The following is a 19,744-nucleotide window of genomic DNA, read 5'->3' as shown; positions in this document are numbered from 1 at the left end:
TATTAGCTTAGGTCTGTTAAAGTACAACATTAAGAATAATTTACCTCAGTTTGACATTACTATACTGATAACTGTTTTCAGCGAAGATGGAGCCAATTCTAAGGTAAATGTAGCAGTTAACTTTTTGAACTGTTGCAAAGTCCACAAGTATGCTCAATTTTCCTGAAACTGATGTGTCACTTGACCTGTGTTAAGAAGCAGTGGTTCAAATGTGGGTCATCTGAACAAAGGCTTTCCAGACATGCAATAACCCACTCCCTCAAAGTCAGCTTTTTCTGGGACCTGTGGTTTCTGCTCTTATCTAACTCTCTCCTCTCCTAACTTTTATCTACTACCGCCCCCCCAGCTGAATACTAATTGCCAGGATAATTCTCTATTGCTATCAACAGCCATATTTTGATGTTATCTAATATCTCTTCTCCTTATTGCAGGATTGGTTTGGAGGGCTTTTTTTCACTGTGGGTTTTTACTCGGTAAAGAGGAAATCAAGAGCTTAAGCTCTACAAGATCCGGTCAGGACCAGGCAATGACTAATAGGCAGTCATTTGCATATGCTGTGCAGAGATTTGAAGTAAGGATATAATGTTTCATTTGCCATCCCTAGAAAGGTCAGGATAATATGATTTAGCTATTAATACCGAATATATATTCAGAGACTGCATGCCTGAATCCTGCATTTAGCAGATTTTGGATAACATGCATACACAGTGCAGTTCTGCTCATGAAAGCTTTATTCAACAGGTATTACTGTTTCAGTATGTGCTGTGAAATATTCTGAAACATACTTGCTTGCTCAAAATATCTTGACCACTAATAGAATGTAACAGACATGAAGCAAAGCAAAATTCTATCTCTTGACCAGTATTTTTTTTTTTTCCAGATTGTGTTTCCTCACTTCAAGGAGTTAATTACACGAAAGTATCCTAAACAGATCTGCATATTAATTACTTGGAGAATCCAAAAGATGCACAATACCATCCAAGATGAAAGGGCAGCACAATTTGATTATAAAGCTAAATGGTTCATAAAACAACTTACCCATTCCTAAGCAGTTTTTTCTAAAATGCCACACTCTAAAACACAAAGGCCTAGTATAAATGCCATCATCAATGGCAAAGACAGATTGATTTGGCGGGGTGTTTTTTTTGAAGTGATGCAAGTGAGGAGTGGCAAGGAACAGTGATCTAAGGATGAAGGCAGAACTTTGGTTCCTTAATAACTGGTTTCAGGTTCTGCTGTCCCCTGGAGCCTACCATGCCTTCCCCACTCCCCCCAGCATGTGCTTTCCATAGGAAAGAGACAGCTTAAGGCATCCCCACTGCTCACACTGCCGTCAGTCATTTCCCTTCACTTCAGTACAAACATCCCCCCAGAACAGAAATTCCTCTGATGTCCCCCAAGCCCATTCCTTGGTTTATGTGGGAGAACTGAAATAAGCAGTTCATGAATGTTCCTCCTGTTCTGCAAGTCAATCAGCAATTGCTACTGCAATTATCAAGCAAACTCGGTGTACATCACAGCTCCTTTATGATTCTCATAAAGCAGTTTGCAGGCTTTTTTTTTTTTTTTCCTTAAACTACACTTTTATGCTGCCAACTTGGAGCAGAGAGTTACTGTCACTTTTATACCTCACATATATCACCCTGTGTGCAACACAGCAAGCCTTAAAAGCAAGGAGAGCAAGTCTTAAAACTTCTGGAAAAGCTTTAGATTCACTGTAAAAGCATAATAATCATTCTTAACATACACAGCACATCCGATACTTGAAAAGCCTTTAGCCTTAATCCAGATGTACAGAACAGTACTATTGCAGAGGGAAGGGCCACAGCAGGCCATCAACCACAGCAGTGCCAGGTGGTAAGAGATGAGTCCAAGCAGAACAAACTAACAAAAAAACCCAACACATGAAACAAAACACCACACTGATGGAATACAGCGATGCTCAGTCATAAAACAGAGATAATCCTTCTCTTTTCATTCCCTTCAATATTCTACTGCAGTAGGATCAGAGCATCTCCCCTGAGAACCCATCTGCTGACATTCAGGGTGACCTACTCTTACAGGTATCAGCCACAGGCTACAATCTGAAAGCAGATACACTATCTTAGCATCTCGGGGGGTTGGTTTAGGTTGGGTTTTTCTTGGGTTATATCTGTAAGACAATCAAAAAGTAGTGATCATTATCTTTCTGGATCTGTTGAGCCATACACATTTTTTAACTCTTTTCTGAGCTTTAAAGGCTCAAAATACTAGAAAGGAGTTTTCACCACGACTAAATAAAGGGTTGGTGGCTCTCATATATATGCTATAACGAGGGAAAAAAAAAAAAACCAAAAAAAACCACCCTCATCTGAAAAGAGAGAAAAAGCCCAAGTTATTCCGCTCCTTAAAAATTCAATGCCTATATCCCAAAAGAAAGGTGAAAAAAATGACAGCGTAGTAAACAGAGTAGTTCAGAATTTCCTATTTCAAACTTTTTCCAACATAACCAATCCAGACTAAGTGGTGCCTGCTGAGACATCCCAGCGATGCTCAGAGCTGCCTCTCAGGAGATGTGCTCCGACTGCATGCAACCACTGCACTGGAACTTCATTAAAATTGCTTCAAATTACATTTTACAGAACAGCCAAACAATCCACACATACTAACTCACATAATGTAAACTCACAGTTTTACTATGCAGCTGTTCACGAATATAACTTAAGAAGCCACTCATCCAGATTAAAACATACTCCAAGCTACCACCTGCATAAATGGTCATTACCACTCCTAGCACAAAGGCTTTCCCTTCTTTAAATAGAAAAAGATGAATTCATTTCAAATTTCAGCTCCCACAACAGGACGGCTGTGACAGCAGAAGTTATTATAAACAATGATAACAGTGTAATCACTGCAAAGACAGACTGCTGTGCAAAAGACAGCAAGTTCAAATCAATTCTGACAACACTATGTAAAAGAATACACAAAAGTAGCATAATAAGAAAATGTTCTGAAGCAAATATTATTCTCAGAAGAAAGCAGAGCTTCTCAAATTACTGAAATTTCAAAGTTTAAGGAACACATTCTTGAGGAACACAGTGTGACCATGTAATTCCAAAAACTAAATGCATGTAAATTGGGTCAAAGGAACTTAAGAAAAAAGTTTTAAAAAGGGATGTGAAGAAATTAGCCACAGAGAAATCACTTCCAAACGGACAGCAAACATTTAAAGAAAAAAATCACATTCAGTAGCTTCAATAAAAAATAACAACCATATAAAGGATCTAGAAAATACTTAGACAACTTAGGTAGAAAGAAGAGTCAGAAGGTGGAAAACAAAAAGAAACTGAAGTATTGCTGGTCCAATTCTACAATGAATACTTCTATTTGGTGCTTTTTTTTAAATTATTTCAGTTACAGTTCAAGTTCTAGAATTACAGACAGCTCTTGTTCTCTGTATTTACTGTAAGTCTACCTTGCTACTAGTTGCAATGTGTTTTTGGTAATGCTATGTATTTAATGATTTTTGAGGACTATCAAGAAGCAAGGTTTAAATATTCCAGGAATACAAAAATGATTGAAATGTTCATATTATTTATAGATTTAACTACATAAATTGACTTGAAATATATACATACATATATATATATACATATAGTACAGTTAATTCTGATTAATAACTGTATTGCTAACAACTCAGCAACGTTGCAGGTAACTTGCATTAAATAGTCAGAGGCCTGTTAAAAATGTTGTTTTACTGTTGTTAAAAGTGATAATCTACTCTTGTTCTTCTTAAAAAGTGCACACCATTCAATTGCACACCTTGAAATTATGAAAAATCATTATAAATGAGGTTAGCAGGAGAAAAATCCAACTCCCTCTGCCACATTAAAAGGATATTCTAACAGGTAGGACTTAGAAATGACCAACATTTCCACGTATTTTCTTTAACTCTTACACAAATATATGGTAACATCACTTGTTAATAAAACTTTTGATGATAATTATGTCACAGAAGTACAAAAGGGATATAGACCCAAGAAAGATAAGGACATATGTAGTACAAAATCTTTGTACAGGATCTTCTCACACAAGAAAATTCTCTTATAAGCTATTTTAAGAATTGTCTGAGACTTAAGAGAAACAGGCACCAGATAAATTAATAAAATGAAGTTTAAAAAAAAAAATAACACAACAAAAAAAACCCACAGGGACCAGTCAGTATAATTCAAGGAGTTCTACAATCATTTCAATAAAAACTCACCACACTCCTAACTGCACACCAATTGCAGTATCTGATTACTCTTAAATCAGAAGAGCAAAGCAGTAAATTTACCTTTTATTTAAAAATGAAGAAATACAGAATTATTGTGAGATTCAGAAAGCCACTGATTAGTAGATCTCAGCTGCTTTATCATTACCAAAAGAATCCAACAGAACCAGAAACAGGACTGTATCAGAAGCATGAGTCACAAACAACAATTTTAACAGGTATACATCCTCAGGTCAATACTCCTACTACTAAGAACAAAAAAATACACAAAACATACTACAAAGCTTGCATTCTTGGTGATGATTCTTGTAGTTTATATCATTCATTAGTTGAGAGAAGAATTACAGGGACTAGAGAAAGCCAGTATTTCCATTGTTTTACCCTGTCCTGTTACGGTCTCAGTACACCATACAACACACATAAAGACATTTGTTGAATACTGCGCCTCATCAAGAACAACTACATGCGTTACAACAAGCTTCCGCATCTTTCCTAAAGAACAAAACACTCCACGTACTGATAGCTGGTTAATTCAGGTATGACTCCCCAGCTTGGATGTCAAATATTCCCATGTGAATGGAACAAATGTTTCCTAACTTTGAAGTGAGAAAACTTACTTCTTAATACTATAATGCTATTCTGTATTAGCATCATTAGAGTCTTTTTTTGTAGCAGGAAGGGGATAGGAGGCAAATAACAGAAGTTACTCTTTCAGAGCATAATCAGAATAGTTCTTATAATTTACCTACGTGTATTTCCTCTGAGTTAGGTACCTGCAGCAGGCTAACAGGAATACGGAACACGGAACCAAGAGTAGACTGCTGAAATAAGACTACGACACTGTCATTTTAAAGCTCTTGGAGTATAAAATGCAAATATTATGAGGAGTCAGCATAAGAAATTAAAGTGGAAGAAGAGTAAAAAAAAAAAATACATCAACTTACTTTCTCTGTAGTTACAGTAAGAGATGGAACCAAGGATGGTGAGGACTCCGACTGCTTCTTATATTTTTGCTTGTGTTTATCTTTCTCTTTATATTTCTGTAGGTTACAAAAGAAAACACAATTCAGCTTCAACTTTAATGTACCCAAATTCATTTTTATATTTTTTTAAATTGCTTTGTTGTTGTTGGGTCTAGTGTTGTTTGGGTTTTTCATTTTCTGTTTTTCTCCATATACAGATGTGGAAGTTTTCTTCCTATGTGTCATTTAAATAGAAATATAAAATTTGCCGTTTCACAGCAAAGCTTATAGGTGTCATAATTACAACAATGTATGCCACAAAGTAGGATTTTAAGTTTGTAACACCTCAGATAAGCTTGTTGAGGGAAGTTTAGGTCAGAGGATTTTGTTTTGGAGAAGGGTCTGTTTGTTTCAGGCTTTTTGGACCTGGAAAATAAAAATTTAGGGGAAGAAAAAGTAAGGGAAGAGGGATTTGACTGCACTGCACAGTCTTTTCAATAACTTCTTAAATGTATCAATCCAAGAATTGTTATCCTGCACTGCCAGCACACAAGCAGGAAGAGAACAACATCTACACCAAGATTCCTGTGTTATCAGATCTGTTGTAAGCACAATAAAGACTTGATTCACAAGCCTTTCATCAGCACTAGTAACTCAGCTTTCTGTATCATCAGTGAACACATTCAGATAAACTTAACTATTTCAATGAAGCCTAAACAAGCCTTGAGAATGAAGCTGTGAAATGGAAATGAAAGCCACTGCATGAATTTATTTAATTTTTATCATTTTACTAGGAAATTCAAACTATCCAGCAGAAATTTTTAGAATTTCAGAACAATGAGGCAATGACTTTAAAATTCTTCAAGATGAAACTTCATAGCAACATCAATAAAGAATATGAAACATTTAAATGAACATGCTGTACAATTTCAGCTTTCTTCTTTTATTTCTACCATTATTTTTGTCTGAAAGGCAATGAAATGTAGTGTTCTGATCAAAATAACAGCCAGGAAGACTTCAAATTATATTCTGTAATGTACTGAAATAACTTTGATGGTATTCTCAATACAGAAGGATTTGTCAAGAAGGAAAGAGGGATGGATTCAAAATAGTAAATAGGGGAGGTGATGCACAGGTAGATAAAATAAATGACTTGAACAATCTGGAAAGAACATGCTTTAAACCCCTAAAGCATTAGCATCATAGCAAATCTCTCTTTTAGATCCAAAATACCAACACAAAGTTTGCTAGGACATGTTACCAAGGTGCATACAGATGGCACTAGCAGGAGTCACCAGAAGATGCTGGAAGGAACCTCACCCGAAGGCCTTTATATATGAAGATACTGACCACAGGAGGTCTGATGTTCTTTGCTTTATATTTCCTCTTCCTCTTAGGTTTTAATTCCTCCAACAAATCATGCCTCCATTTTTTCCTCTTTTCTTGTTTCTTCCTTTCTAACGAAAATTCAGGTATCCTACTTCTGAACATGAATTGACTCCAGATGGAATTAACATCAAAGAAGTAGGGAAAAATTCACTTGCAGGAAAACCTTTGAAATGAATGCTCAGGTTTTACACAGATCAGAATAAATGTTTCAACAACCTGCTGAGATGAAGAGCTTTAGCTGCCAATAAATTGACTTCCTGCAGTTGCACACTCATCTCACCATAAAGATGCATACATAGCATAGCGAGAGTTCTAAATCATTATTCACTTCTTGATCCAGAAAAGGAGTAACAAAGTGACATGAATTCCCACTACATTTAACAAATATCAAAACTTTCAATCAAGTCAGTCTAAAAGGACACACAAACCAATGATCTTTCCCCCTTACAAAAAAAAAATAAACAGCTGGTCCTTCATGACAACCCAGTACATGCTTCACTTTTTATCAGATTTGCTTCTCTGATCAGCCGTAGCTCCCAAGACACCCATCCTGAAAGCCACTGGAAACTATCATTCTAGAGAAGGCAGTGATATCAACTGACTGACAGCAGAGCAAATCTTGAAACAGGAAAAAAAGCAGAAAATAAATACTCTTAACAAGGACTCTGCCTGACAAGAGTTCTCCATTCCCCAGCACAAGAAATCAAAAAGAAGAGGCAGGAAACTGGTATGGCTGAAGAAGGAACTGCTGGTCAAACTGAGGGAGAAAGAAACATACAGGCAATGGAAACAAGGATGTGTGGCTTGGGAAGAACACAGGGATACTGTTCAGATGTGCAGAGGTGGGATCAGGAAAGCCAACGCACAGGTATACTGAACATGATGAGGGACATGAAAAATAACATAACACATTTCTTTAGAAACATTGGTAAGAAGAGATTGGCAAAGGAAAGTGCACCCACTCTGATAAACAAGAAGGGGGAACAGGCTTCAACAGATGTGGAAAAGGCTGAGGTAACTGAATTTTTTGCCTTGGTCTTCACTGCCAGTCCAGCTTCCCAGGTCCCTGACTGTCTAGGCAGGGGTCAGGGAAGTGAAATCCCTCCCACTGTAAGAGCAGAGCATGTCTGAGGCTGCCTCATAAGACTTAATGTGTACAAAACTATGGAGCCAGACAAATGCACCCCAGGGTCCTAAAGAACCGGCTGATCTGGGTGCCAAGCCACTCCCCACTATATTTGAAAGTCATGGATTTCAGGCAAAGCCCCCAGTTAGTGGAAAAAGGGAAACACTGCTCCCATTTTTAAGAAAGGGATAAAGAAATTTAAGAGCAGGGGTGCTACAAGCTTGTGAACATCACATTTTTGCCTAGAAAATTATGAAGCAGATCCTCCTGGAAGATATTTACAGCACATGCAGGATGAGGAAATGACCTGAGACGTTAGCAATGGTTTCACCAAGGGCAGATCGTGACTGACCAGTGTGGGGTCTTCTAAAATGGAGCGACAGCATCAGTGGACAAAGGAAGGGCAACTGATGTCATCTACCTGGATTTAGGCAATGCCTTTGACATGGCCCCGCACCACACTCTTAATTCTAAATTGGAGAAATACAGATTTGAAGGCAGCACTCATCGGTGCATTAGAAACTGGCTACATGGTCACAGCCAGAGAGTTGTGATCAACAGCTCTATGTTCAGAAAGAGGCCAGCCACAAGTGAAGTCACCCAGAGGTCTGTCCTGGGACCAGTGCTCTTCAGCACCTTTCTCAATGACATGGCTTTGGATGCCTCATCCCTGCAGGCTGTCATGGCCAGGTTGGATAAGGCTCTGAGCAGCCCAATCTACTGGTTGGCAACCCTGTCCACAGCAGAGGGTTGGAACCGGATGTTGTTTGAGGTCCCTTCCAATCTAAGCTACCTATTATTCTATTTATTGTCTATGTTCACCTTCATTTATTCCTATAAAAAACTGCAAGCATCTAAAACATATGTTGCATACTATGAAATCCTACTCTGTCTGCAAGGTATCTTTAAAGACACCCATCAAATATATGCCAAAAAATATGCAAATACAATGGCAAATAAAAGGGATAGATCACATTTTACTGGTTCTGTAAGCTTAACACTGCAGTTCACCTTTAATTGCAAAACTTGGTGCCTGGTGAACAGCATGTAGATACAATTTTCATTTTTATTTTTTTAAATAAAGTACCAAGAATATCTTCTAGGAACAGTTGCAAGTCAAACAAGTCAAAGAGTGACAAGTCAAACAAAGCCAACATGAACTACTAATAATCATAGTGTAAACTAGGATCCAAAACAAATAAGAAGAGTATCTTAAAGCACCATTTACTTCTACATCTTTCACAGCTATTGTTACAGAATACAAATACAGGTAGATAAGTTGCTCATATGGAAACAAAATCAAGCAGTAAACTTAATGACCTATGTTTAATATTTAGACAACATTTTGTTTTCAAATTACAAACAACATCCACTGCATAATTTTCTCAAATAAGAACTGTTTAAGTCACCGCAAATTTCAGTAGATTCTCTGCTGTGATTGTTCAAAATTTACTCTCCTCTGTCTTATAATGTGGCAAAGTACCAATGCTGAGGAGTCAAGCAAAGGATACTACAACACACTGAGATTGAAGAAAAAAAAACATGACAGTCCAGTTAATGCAGTTACTTCAAAGTGTTAGAAAACTATTGATGAAACTAAAATAAATAATGTCATAATAATGAATAAAATATGAAGACTTAATAATATAAGAAGTATATAATGGTTATTTTTAACTGAAAGTATTTCAGTTGATCCCTGCAGGGTAGGGAGGCAATCTGGAAAAGCAAAGTGATCTTTCTTTCTCAAAAAAGTCTTTTGATGAGTGTGGAAAGAACTTACTACAAAAGCCAAAGTGAAATAGTTTCACAAAGGAATATAAAAGAGCAGCTAAGGCTCCTCCATGGTCTTCTCTCAAGTCCCTCTCTGCACCATTAAACCTTGACAGACACAGATTGTTTTTCTTTAAAGAGAAAAAATATAAAGTTCACTGTAAAGAGAATTTCTAAATTTTGCTAGCCATGGAATTTTTCTTGTATAGTTTACAGAGGCTATTATCACATTGTAGCAAAGAATTTTATATTTCTCTGTCCTGGCCCACATATATCAAAGCACTTCTGGTACAGACTTTTAGTTGTTTCAGTTGCTAAAAATAATAAACACAGAATGCCAGTAAGCTTGCTGAATTTTCCACAAGTGGTACAAAACTTTTCCATGACACAAAGGTTGATCTCAGACATTCAAAATTCCTGCTTTAGCTCTTTCCAAAGATAAAGCTGCTAGCAACACCAGCAGAATACGGTGTTCTTCCACAGCCTCCTGTTCCCCAAGTATTTTCCCCAAAAACCTTGAGGTAAACACTTGGGAAGTGAAAAAAGAGGAATTAGAGCAGAACGTCAAGCAAGATACTACCAATCCCACTTAAGAGGTACACAGACTCATCTCTAATCATTTCTAAAAAACACCTCCCCATAACAACTAAGCATTTTTAGTGCCATAGTAATTAGAGAGTAACTAAGCTATTTATTCTGTAGTTTCAAATTGCTCATTACAATTCAATTATACCTAAGCTTTTTAGTTGTTTTTTATTGTTACATCTTTACACATTAATTTTGTAAGCACAGTGCCCAAACGAGACTAATATTTATTCTAAAGGAAAACAAATCTTTTCAACTTTTCAACAGTTCATTTGCAAAAATGACAGCTATCCATACCAATATTTTCAGACCAACCCATTCTTACTGCAAAACAATACTTTTTAGTATTGACAGAATGGTCAGAATCTTAGAAGTGCTTGAGTTCAAAGGGATCTTTAAAGATCACTTAGCCCAGCTTCCCTGCAGGGTGAAGAGGGTGTCCCATTCAGCCTGACCTTGGGTATCTCCATGGACGGGGCATACACCACCTCTCTGGGCCAGTGCCTCACTACCCTTATTGTAAAAAACTTCTTCCTTACATCCAATCTAAATCTCTCCTCTTGTAGTTACAAACCATCCCCCCTGTCCTATCACAGCAGACCCTGCTAAACAGTCTGTTCCCTCCTTTCTCACAGCCCCCTGTAGGTACTGAAAGGTCACTCTCAGGTCTTCCCAGAGCCTTCTCTTCCCCAGGCAGAACAGCCCCAGCTCCCTCAGTCTGTCCTCACACGGCAGGTGTTCCATCCCTGGGATCATTTCTGTGGCCCTCCTCTGGATGCGCTCCACATCCCTCCTGTACTGAAGACTGCACATCTGGACACAGTACTGCAGGTGAAGTCTCACAGTGCAGAGTAGAGGGGCAGGATCACCTCCCTTGACCTGCTGATCATGCTTCTTTTACTGCAGCCCAGGACACGGTTTTCTGGGCTGTGCAGGGACACACTACCGGTTGAAACTTGATCATTGTGGCCCTTCTCAACCCAGGCCATTCTATGACTTCAGTACCTGCAAGTACTTTTCAGTCAGGCTCTGCTCCATCCTTTCATCCCCCAGCTTGTACTGATAGTGAGGACTGCATTCAGGCACAAGACCTTGCATTTGGGTTTGCTGAACCTGTGAGGTTCGCCTGTGCCCACTGCTCAGCCTGTCTAGATCTCTCTGAATGGCATCTCATCCCTCATACATGTCAATCATACCAAACAGCTCAGTGTCATCTGCAAACTTGATGAAGATGTACTCAGTTCCATTGATGAAGATACTAAACAGCACTGGTCCCACCACTGACTCCTGAGGGATAGTTTTTTCAGGTCTGAGCAAAATAACTACATCCAGTTTTCAGCTCACAGTTTCTGTCTTTTTGAATGGAAGGATGCCCAAAGTTCAGATTATCCAGATCTCCAAAGTACAAAGATGAAAGACAGAATAAAAACACACTCCCTAAAACTCTGTATTTATATAGAAATAAAAATACAAGTATTTACTCTGAGAATAATCAAGATTCCAAATGGATTTGCAGAGGACAAAACAAGAAAAATCACTCTAAATGAATTACCCTTCTCCTCCAAGATGTAGTATATAACATACACAGTACAATAAAATAAGTACAATAAATAATAATCACAGCCTGAATCCATGATTGAGCACCTGGTGAAGGGACATAACCAGCCCTAGGAGCACAGGTGGAAGCAATTCACGTTTGTGACTAGAAGGGTTGGACCCTGGGTCCACCCTTCCCTAACCTCATTTAAGGGCTGGCAGCTGCAACAGAATTACCTGCTTGGGAGTGTTTGGTGAGCCCTGATCCTCAGAAAGGGGTAAGTGATTCCTATTTTATTGCTAAATTGTAAGCTCTGCCTTTCTCAAGTGATCAAAAATTTGTTTAAAGCAGCTGTATCTGCTACTGCTTATCTTTACAGCTTTCACACCAAATTTGTTCCATTGGCCAATATTTTGCAAAGCATGGATGTTTATTAAGTATGTCAGACAAAACTCCAGAACAAAAGCCTATAGTCATGAAAACTTAAGTGATTTACAAATTCTGAAAACTGCAACTCCTTTCTACCAAGCAATGACTTACATTATCAATTAATTTAATTTTAAGCAGCATCCTATGATACAACACACAAAGCAAATTAAACTTGATTGTGTAAAAATGCTATAACATGCTATGACAACATCTAAACATCAATCCAGAGGTAGCTTCATTACACAGTGTTGCTTTACCTAATGTTACAGGTCATGCAGTCTTCTGGAGAACTGTGTTTCAGTTCACGAAAAGTAGAAAAACTTAATCCTATTCATTGCAAACTTATCATAGTGGCAGAAAAAGGTCAGGAATTGCAATGGCAAAATACAACATTAACAATATCAAGAACTCAAACTATTTCACAGATATTATAGCCTGAAATATATCTCCAATCAAAGTCACTTTTTTTGTTCTGGTTCAGACACATGAAACAACTCAAAGCTTCTTCAAACTTAACTTCAAGGTTTTGTCAATTTGAGTAAAAATCCACACATGTACTTTTTAAAAGCACGACCTGCAATACAGTAACAGTGGAAGATTAAGCAAACTAAAGAGAAAGTAAAGCTAGTAGACTAGCAGAGTCTTAACCTTAAATTCTGGAGAAGAGGAGGCTCAGGGGAGACCTCACTGCACTTTACAACTTCCTGAAGGGAGGTTGTGATGAAAAAGGGTCTGGCCTCTTCTCCCAGGCAAATAGTAGGACCCGAGGAAATGGCCAGAAGTCGTACCAGAGGAGGTTTAGGTTGAACATTAGAGAAACTTCTTCTCTCAGAGGGTGGTCAGGCGCTGGAATGGCCTGCCCAGGGAGGTGGTGGAGTTGCCATCCCTGGCAGTGTTCAAGAGGTCCCTGGATGAGGAACTACGAGAGACGGTTTAGTAGCTTGTGGTACTGGCAATGGGAGGGTGGTTGGACTGGATGATCTTGCAGGTTGTTTCCAACCTTGCGATTCTATGATTCTATGAACCTGGAAGTAATTCTGTGGTGTCATTCAAAATTGTTTCCTTCCATGCTCATATTGCTAAGAAAAAAATGCCAAGAATCCATACTTCCATTATTTTCAGTCAAATTGTGATTCAGAGGTACTACTACATCACAGTGCGCGTACTCCTTCAGCGCCAGATGAAAACAGGACTATTCACCACTACTATTAACCAGACATAAAGACATTTTTTTAAAGGGCAGTCCTGGAACAATGAAAATCAACACCATCCACAGTGGAAATAAGCTTGAAAACAAATCCAGTGTTAAGGAGATTAGTGCCCTGAAGACAGATATTTGTTATTAAATGCCACTATACATATAGCTCCTCCAGGTAATACACACTTGTTCAGTACATATTTTGTTTTTCTCAATTTGTATGCTTTTGAGAAATACAAAATTCAGTCCACCCACACTCACAGAAAAGTCTATTAAGTTAGTAGTATACAATGAATGCAGGTGAGCAGTTCTGCATGTATTCTCAGGAAGGAGACTTGAAAAAAGATTCAAAGATAATTTGTATTGCTGTGTCACTGTTTGTTTTTTCTTTGTGTTGTATTTAGATAAATTTACCACAGACAAGTATTAATTCACAGCACTAGAAATGTAAAATAATCACCATAAATTTAAAATTCATTTTTAAAAATATATGAAGTTAAATTGTTACGAGAAGTCACCAATGACAAAGTTATCACTTGGTTTGCTACCTTTGTACTTCACTGGAAGAATTCCAGGTGAATTACAAAGTATTTTGCCACTACGGTAGATCTGATCACCAGTACCATTAAAACGTGTCAACAACAGATGTAAGATCCCTGATGGGGGGAGGAGGGGGGGAAAAAAACATGCAACAGACAAACATGATGAACTAGATGTTGAGTACTCAGACATTTGCTGAATAATTTGCTCCCTTTATTATTTCCCTCCTGGTCACAACAACTATACAAAAAAGAAAAATCTCTAATAGAACAACTAAGGCAAATGAAGCTGCACAAAAACAGCCTTCCCAAGAGACATGTTTCAGGGTGTATCCCAAAACTAGCCATAAGGAAGCAGGAAACGGAAAGCACGCATACAAGCACACCAAAGATGTTTTTTGATTGGACCCTAGAACCTCTAGCTCATCACCTGTGTTATCCAGTGCTTCAGGAACAAGATTTCCTTCATGCTTTTCAGCAAAAGTTAAGGTAAATGTTTATCAGAAAGTTCTACTATTAAGCAGATGCGCCACATAATTAGCAACGACAAATCCACTTACTTTTTTCTCCTTCTCATGATGTTTATCCTGAGAGTGAGAGGAAGAATCACTTAAACTTTGATCATATGACCTATTAGATCCCCGTTTGCTCTTTTTCTAAAAAGAGAAAACATATTTATGGATATACAAAAGGAATCATCTGAATAAACAAAAAAATAGAAAGCACTTCACTGATCAAATGCCTTAGTACTTGAAGAAAAAACTTCAGTTTCTGAAAGCTTGATAAATAACTAATACTAGTAAAATTAACAAGACTACTGAATGTACATCCAGAAAATGTCTATCCATTCACTGACTTTCATACCTCCCAAGCAAAATGTTTTAGCAGAGAAAAATACATTATCTTCTAAAGGTTAAAAGATGATAGACACTTTTTTTTTTTCAAGTTTTCATAACATAAAACAGAGAAGATGCTGCTCAAATGAAGAAGTTGCATCATCAACACTGTTACATGCCTAAAATGCAATGTGAGGCAATTGCTTTATGGCTTCACCATTTATCAGTCAAGTGACCTCTCTATGACATTTTCTTTAAAATTGTGGGTTTTTTTCTAAATAGGATACATGTTGCTACAATCATGTCATAAGCAGTACATAATGGAAATCCATGAAAAAAATTATGTTCAAGAGCCTATTCTGAAGCCACATGTATTTATGCTACCCAGTGCCCAAAAAGTGTTTCTCACCATATTATAACTGAGGTAGCTCATAACTGAGTTATATAAACAGCTTCAAGTCAGTGTTTTTCCAACTGACATCTTTGGTAATTATACAACATCCATCATTTTCAGTAACAGACAACTAATACCTGTATTTATCAGGCAACAGCAGTGCCAACAGCTCTAAAGAAACATTAGAACACTAGCATGATCTTCCCAGTTTTTACTGTTCTTACCACTTGCAATGGCAAGCTATCATGTCAAATGTGATGCTGTGTCTTTACTATTACCTTGTTTTAAATAGTTGTACGTATTCTCAAGCACAGCTGCACTGGCATGTTAAAATCAAATGTATAGAAATATAGAGCTTGCCTTCACTAAGTAATGCCTGCCTAACTTCTATTCTTTTCATATACTTAGCTCAAGATTTACGTTTTTAAAAAATAGATTGATTCAAGTCTAGAAGACCCTGACTTATCTTCATTATGAAATTCATCAATATTCACAGTTAATCTCCCTGAGCTTATATTCTAGAAACCTAAAAGGGTTAATTGGCCCTATTTTTACTTCATTGCAACATGAGTAAGTCTTCAAAATATTCAGCTTTTCTGCAGAGAACAAGTAACCTACAAGTTTCACCATATTTACAGCAACATATGAATTTCAGTCCAAATGTTTTAATTTTCATATGTCAATGTTTGTAAATAATGTTTTTAAAATATCACTAAACTGTTTAAGTCAGCTTGCCCAGAGAGGTGGCAGAAGCCCTGTCCTTGGAAACACTGAAGTTCAGACCAGTCAGAGCTCTGAGCACCTGATCTAGATGTAGGTGCCCTTGTTCACTGCAGGGGAGTTGGACTAGATGGCCTTTAAGGGTCCCTTCCAACTCAAATGATTCTAATTCTTTAAGTCCACACATGTACACATAGATATGGAACTGCCAAACACATGTTAAAGGGAAAGCTTGAGAAGCCTGACACAAAAAGGTGCTGAAATAACTGAGAAGTTTCAAAGTTTTCGTTTTTTTTAAAAAACATCAAACCCCAAGCTGTGTTCTTGAGATTGTGTTGAAGGGAACTAATGAGTAGAATATCCACTGGCTATACAGTGAAGACGGAGCAGAAGGAACAACAGCAAAACAGAACAACAGATGGAGAAAGAAATGGAAGCCTTCTATACAAGCCAATATACAGAATAACAAAGAAAAAGTATTTTTAACTACTAATTGCAAAAAATACAAATAAAAACTAGATGCATATGTTATTTCTGCCATAGGGAAAAAATACACGTTTAGAAAATAAACAACATTTTTATCTAGAATCAACTGCTACAAGAAAAGTCTACCTTCTGAGCCACATGAAAATATAATTCTTAGTGTTAATAGCAATTCAGAGTGAAAAAAATAAGTTAGTACCATTAATGTACAGAATTTAACCATTACTTACCAGCTTACTAAAATGGTATTTACAGTAGCCACAATATTGGACATTATCTGCACCATTGCCTTCTTCTTCACAAAGAAGTCCTGCAAACTGTGCGCTAGAAACAAACCAAACAATATTCATGACAAGCAAATACCAACATGCACCAAAATAACACAGTTGATAACAAATGGATGCTTGTATTTGTATTTAATTAGAGGAGATTTCCACACAAGTGACTTCTAACAGCATGCCAGCACCTAATCCACCTCTGGCAACTCTGGAAAAACCTGTTGGTTACCTACAGCTGATGACTTTCTCCTAGATCTACAAACCATTCAAACAAATGTATGGCTTGAAAAATTTGAGCTATTTTTATAAATAAAGACAGCAGTGATGATTATTAGCTCAAACTGAAGTCAAAATTATGTACAGAAAGAATAGGTTGGTTTTTGCTTTGTTTTTAAACAAAACTATAGTGTGGACCCAAAGAAGAAATTCTTCTGAAGTTGCATATATCCTTCCCTGCTCTGCCAAGAAAATTACTTTTTTTTTTTTTTTAAATAGAACTTCAATGACATAATAAATCTAATATATTTCATGGGTTTAAAAGACTGTGGCAGGTTAATTTCTTTTAAAAGAAGAAAATGACTTACAGTGTCACTTTGTCTGGGCTAATATTACCTTATTCAACTACATTTTTCAAATCAAATTTGCTTTTCACCATTAGTAATGTTGATTTATTTTCTGTATCAAAACCAACTTAGATATTGAAAAACCAAGTATTCGGCTTCATTTTCCTCATCATTTTCATTAGCATAATAATGCAATGTTACAGACAAAGTGATGCAAGGAAATATGTAAATGAAAGAACAGCATACAGGGCAGCTTATTTTCACAGTTTTTAAAAATCACTTTCCCCTCATTTATATATAATCACATTCTTGTGCAATCCAGAAATACTGTCTACTAAATACATGCACACCTACAGCAGATGCCAGCTATAAGCAAAGATCTGTCATTCTAAGCTTGTCATACAAAAACAGATGGACTCCAGCTCTTTCTTCTTCAGACATTAGTTTTGTTAACACAGAATTGACACAGCTTGATCTGGATCTCTGTTTCCTGCAGTTTTCACATTTTCCTTCCATTTCATAAATATTACAGAAGCCTCTCAATATCCTCAATACAGTATCAATAACTCCCTGGTTAGAGATCATTTTTTGGTACATATCTGTTCACAATGAAACAGAAATCCTAAGAAATGGCAAGATAACAAAAGGTATATATTTGTAAATTGAATGTGATTCCCAAGTTCTTTTTACACTTGCTGATAACAAGACTTTGGAAGAAAGAGACAACAGATGAAAAGGACTCTTCTTTCAAACAATTGGATGCATACATTTTTTCCATGTCCACAAGCAATTTTTCAAGGAGGTATGCAAGTTTTTAGGAGCAAAGTCTGTTCTCACCATGTAACCAAACTTGACATTGATTACATCCAATGAAAAATCAGATGGTTATGAAGAAGTAAGACTTCAACATCCCTCCAGATAACTAAGTACTAAAGGAGCAAAACAAAAAAAAAACAACAAAAACCACACAGAGAGGCCCCCACCTCTGCAAGTGAGAATGTGCAGTTGCAAAAAAATCAGTACTTAATCTGAACAAGACATTCAAAGTAACACCTGGTTACACTGAAGAAAATATTTTTAAGTAGGTGTGCAAATACTTTTTCTTAGACTGAGCTTCTGCACAGAAATGATGGAGTACAATGGGGCACTCATAAAACTGATGAGTACATCTACAGCCAACGTACCTCAATAATCTGTGTAAATCTGCCATTACAAAAAAGCTTCAGCTGAATTTGAAAGAGTAAATATCCCCCAGAAGTTCTGGGGTGAAAATCCCTTTGCCTCATCTTACTTGCTGACATTTGTTGTCATCTAATACAGTCTCTTTTAGAAACCCATAAAGTGAGACAAGCATCTACTGAATGCTTGCCAACCACAATAGCTTAAAGTGGAATAAATCAAGCAGACATTGCTGTTTTTTCTCCAGCAGCTACAGATGAAACCTAAATAAATAGTTCAGGATAGACGTGTACCATGTACATAATGCTAGAGAGGTGAACTACTCCAAATGTTTGAAAACCAGAAGTAGTCACTTTACTGCTGTATGTTTCAACACTTTTTCCTACTGATTTATCAAAAGATAACATCAAATCACCAGGTCAACAATTCACATTCCTTCCCATGCCTGTATCCTATAAAACATCTAAAAAAAGAGGATAGGAGAAGAAACACTAAACCTTACTCACATAAGCACAGAGCACTTAACACAACACAAAGGAGAATTATCAGACTACTTCTGCAGTTCCCAGCAATGTATATGATACCACTGCCATACAATCAGTAAACTCTAATAAAATTATTTCTACACAAACCACTTCACTGTATTTCTTCATCCCAAAATATTCTAATCAAATTTATTCATTTTATATTATAGAGTTGACTCTCTGGAAAATTCTTTCAGATATGTGGAATAATAAAATATACCTACCATGTTACATGAAAAGCTTGTCGACATCCGTGTTTATTACATGTCATGCATGCACCTGTGGCTGCTTTACTTTCTCTGCCTTGTTCATCACAGATATAACATGTCTATCAAAGAGAAAAATACTTAATATGATGAAAAGCAAACAAGTAAGTTATGTGCCACAAGAAATTCTAAGGTGAGAACTGTTGGATTGTGCATCTAACCTTATGTAATAACTCCTTTATAAAGAAGTCTAATTACACTTGTTTGCAAAAGAAGATTATCTGGTAGACACTTTGGATCTGTATAACATTTGATCAGTGCTAAACGAGTACAAATACTAATTTATTTAAATTCTATACTGCTACTCAATCAGCCAAAATGGTTAAACAACCAAAGGCTAATAGCATTAGGCTTTAGGATTTTCCTGGCTTTCAAGTTTGCATTTATGTCTTTTTAAGCTGCAATCATTTTGACAGTCATTTAACAGTACTTGTAGCTACGACATTCAGAAACATCAAACCAGACTGAGTGTCTACCAATAGTGGGTACCATAAGTATATGTGCATATATCTACACAAACCACCAACAGAAAAGCTGCAAGCTTAAAATTTTACTTGCACATTTGGTGTAAACAATTTTCAGAAGTCTTACAGCATGCTTCAATTATATTAATGAATCCAGCACCAGTACAATCAAGTTACTCCTCTTAGATATGACAGAATCTTATTGAAGGGACAAATATCAGTGGTACACTGCTATCCATAGGTATTCCAT

General features: G+C 36.9%; 1 protein-coding gene across 2 annotated transcripts in view; it reads right to left on the bottom strand.

The window, feature by feature from the left end:
* The window catches only part of MLLT10 (MLLT10 histone lysine methyltransferase DOT1L cofactor), a gene marked incomplete at both ends in the record, with an annotated part of 111,225 nt that overhangs the window by 58,650 nt on the left and 32,831 nt on the right, over nt 1–19,744 (bottom strand). For both annotated transcript variants that reach the window (XM_079538190.1, XM_079538191.1), the window contains 4 exons: nt 5,197–5,292; nt 14,348–14,443; nt 16,451–16,544; nt 18,989–19,092. In XM_079538190.1, coding sequence (XP_079394316.1) covers nt 5,197–5,292; nt 14,348–14,443; nt 16,451–16,544; nt 18,989–19,092 — 390 coding nt within the window. The remainder of the gene's footprint in view (nt 1–5,196; nt 5,293–14,347; nt 14,444–16,450; nt 16,545–18,988; nt 19,093–19,744) is intronic.

This window comes from Tetrao urogallus (genome assembly GCF_951394365.1).
Source record: "Tetrao urogallus genome assembly, chromosome: 7".
NCBI lineage: Eukaryota > Metazoa > Chordata > Aves > Galliformes > Phasianidae > Tetrao > Tetrao urogallus.
The sequence above is the reverse complement of the archived record's forward strand: the minus strand, read 5'-3'. Positions and strand labels throughout refer to the sequence as shown.